This window comes from Trichinella spiralis, assembly GCF_000181795.1.
Source record: "Trichinella spiralis strain ISS 195 chromosome Unknown Scfld6463, whole genome shotgun sequence".
NCBI lineage: Eukaryota > Metazoa > Nematoda > Enoplea > Trichinellida > Trichinellidae > Trichinella > Trichinella spiralis.
In genome coordinates, this window is record NW_003533402.1 from 1 (window position 1) to 1,765 (window position 1,765).

General features: G+C 37.5%; 1 protein-coding gene across 1 annotated transcript; it reads right to left on the bottom strand.

Annotated features, from left to right (window-relative positions):
- Positions 1-392: 392 nt before the first annotated feature.
- Positions 393-1,138, bottom strand: Tsp_14066 (BMP and activin membrane-bound inhibitor protein). Its single transcript, XM_003366157.1, has 3 exons — positions 695-1,138; positions 596-628; positions 393-575 (listed from the first exon to the last, which is right to left on the bottom strand). Exons 1-3 carry the CDS (start codon positions 1,136-1,138, stop codon positions 393-395), a joined length of 660 nt encoding a protein of 219 aa, XP_003366205.1.
- Between the last annotated feature and the right edge of the window lie 627 nt (positions 1,139-1,765).

A 1,765-nucleotide genomic window follows, 5' to 3' on the forward strand; every position in this document is an offset into this window, starting at 1 on the left:
TTTTTATATATATAAATATATTATTCCTCCACACACACCGGGGGGGGGAAAAAAAACCCCGCCCCCCCCTCTTTGGGGGGGGGGGGGGGTTTTTTTTTTTTTTTTCCACCACTGTTGGGGGGCCCCACCCGGGGGGGGGGGGGTGTCTTCACAAAAAGATTTTTTTTGAAAAACACACAAGGGAAAATTCCAAAAAAAACCCCAGAGGGGGGGGAGAGCCTCCCCCCCCTTTTTTTCCCCGGTTTTTTAAAAAATTTCAAAAAAAGGGGGGAATTTTCCCCATTTTTGGGGGACCGTTTTTTTGGGGGAAAAAAAGGAATTGTGACCCGCCCTTGGCGGGGCCTCCCTTTTCCCGGGTGGGTGGTGTCAACAAACCAAAATTTTTAATTAATTTATCCCAAAAGAATTGTTAAGGAAAGGTCTTGCCTTCTGTTCAGCGATACTTTAAAGTCTTGCTTCCCAATCTGAGTTCGATGTGCAAGCTTGAAGGCACCAGTTTTTGAGATATAATATCCAACGATGAGGAAAATTATAAACATGCAGCTAACTGTTAATGATATTGCAATAATCGCTATCTGAAACCAAAAAGTTTCACTTCCATTCTGTCGATCGTCGACTGTTGTATCGTCTTAAAAATATCATCATTTCAGGGATGAATCAAAATTTGTAAAAGGTTTAATTACAACAAAAAAACCATACCTGATTCAGAGAAAATACTATCCGACTGCAAATGTTGATTTTGGATATCCGAATAGCTGAAATAGTTGCACATATCTTCCTTGCAGCATCGAACCACCGCAGCAGTTGATAACTGTTCCAACAGTGCTGCAGCTTTTTCACCACTGGACAATGAACGATGACCATCAGTTGCACTCTTGCCGACAGTTTCTAGTGTAAATTCTGTTACACATTTGTACGGCTTTTCTGCTTTCAGTTCCAAGCAGCCACGCCAAACACCGTTTTGATTTGAGTTTTTCCACGATGACGGTTCAAAATCTTCAAAACAACCAATCTTCGATTTGCACATGTAAGCACTTTTGATGCATGATGGCAAATTGCAATAACATCGCAGTAACAATGATTCACCTGAATTCAAATGCAGCAAATAAGCAACATCAGCAACAAATGCATAATGCATAATATATTGCACTTAAACAAAACAGGCATGTTATTATTATTATTATTATTAATTATTGAATATGAGCTTGATTGGAAAAAATTTTACCAGAAAAAATTTCTCTCATGAAGCTTAAATATCTGGAAACTAATCGACAGACAGTTTTTCTAACGGGTCAGAGCATTCTGACCAAAAACTGAAAGAAAGACAACGCCGGAAATGACCCCACAGTCAGATGCACCTTCGACCTGATAAAAAAAATAGTTAATTACAGTGACCCACATGAAAACAAATTATATCATACTGTCGTGTGCTTGAGAAGAGTCGAAATTGTGAAATACAATCTACTGACATTATTATCCTTATGAAAATAAAAAAATTTTGTTCATGAAACATTTCAAAATTTTTTTAATAAAAATAAATAAATAATCATGAAATAATTTCGAAAAAAAGGTATTTTCACTTTAAAGCAGTTGGGCCATGTTTCAAAGAATGTGAAAGATAGTGAAATTTTTTTCACATATTTGCACAAGTTTAATTGTTTGATTACTGATCAAGCGAGATTAGAATGCGCCTGATAGACATATATCATTTCCTGCGTGCAATTGCAGCTGTTCATAAAAAGCATCTGGCGCCACCAACTTCATG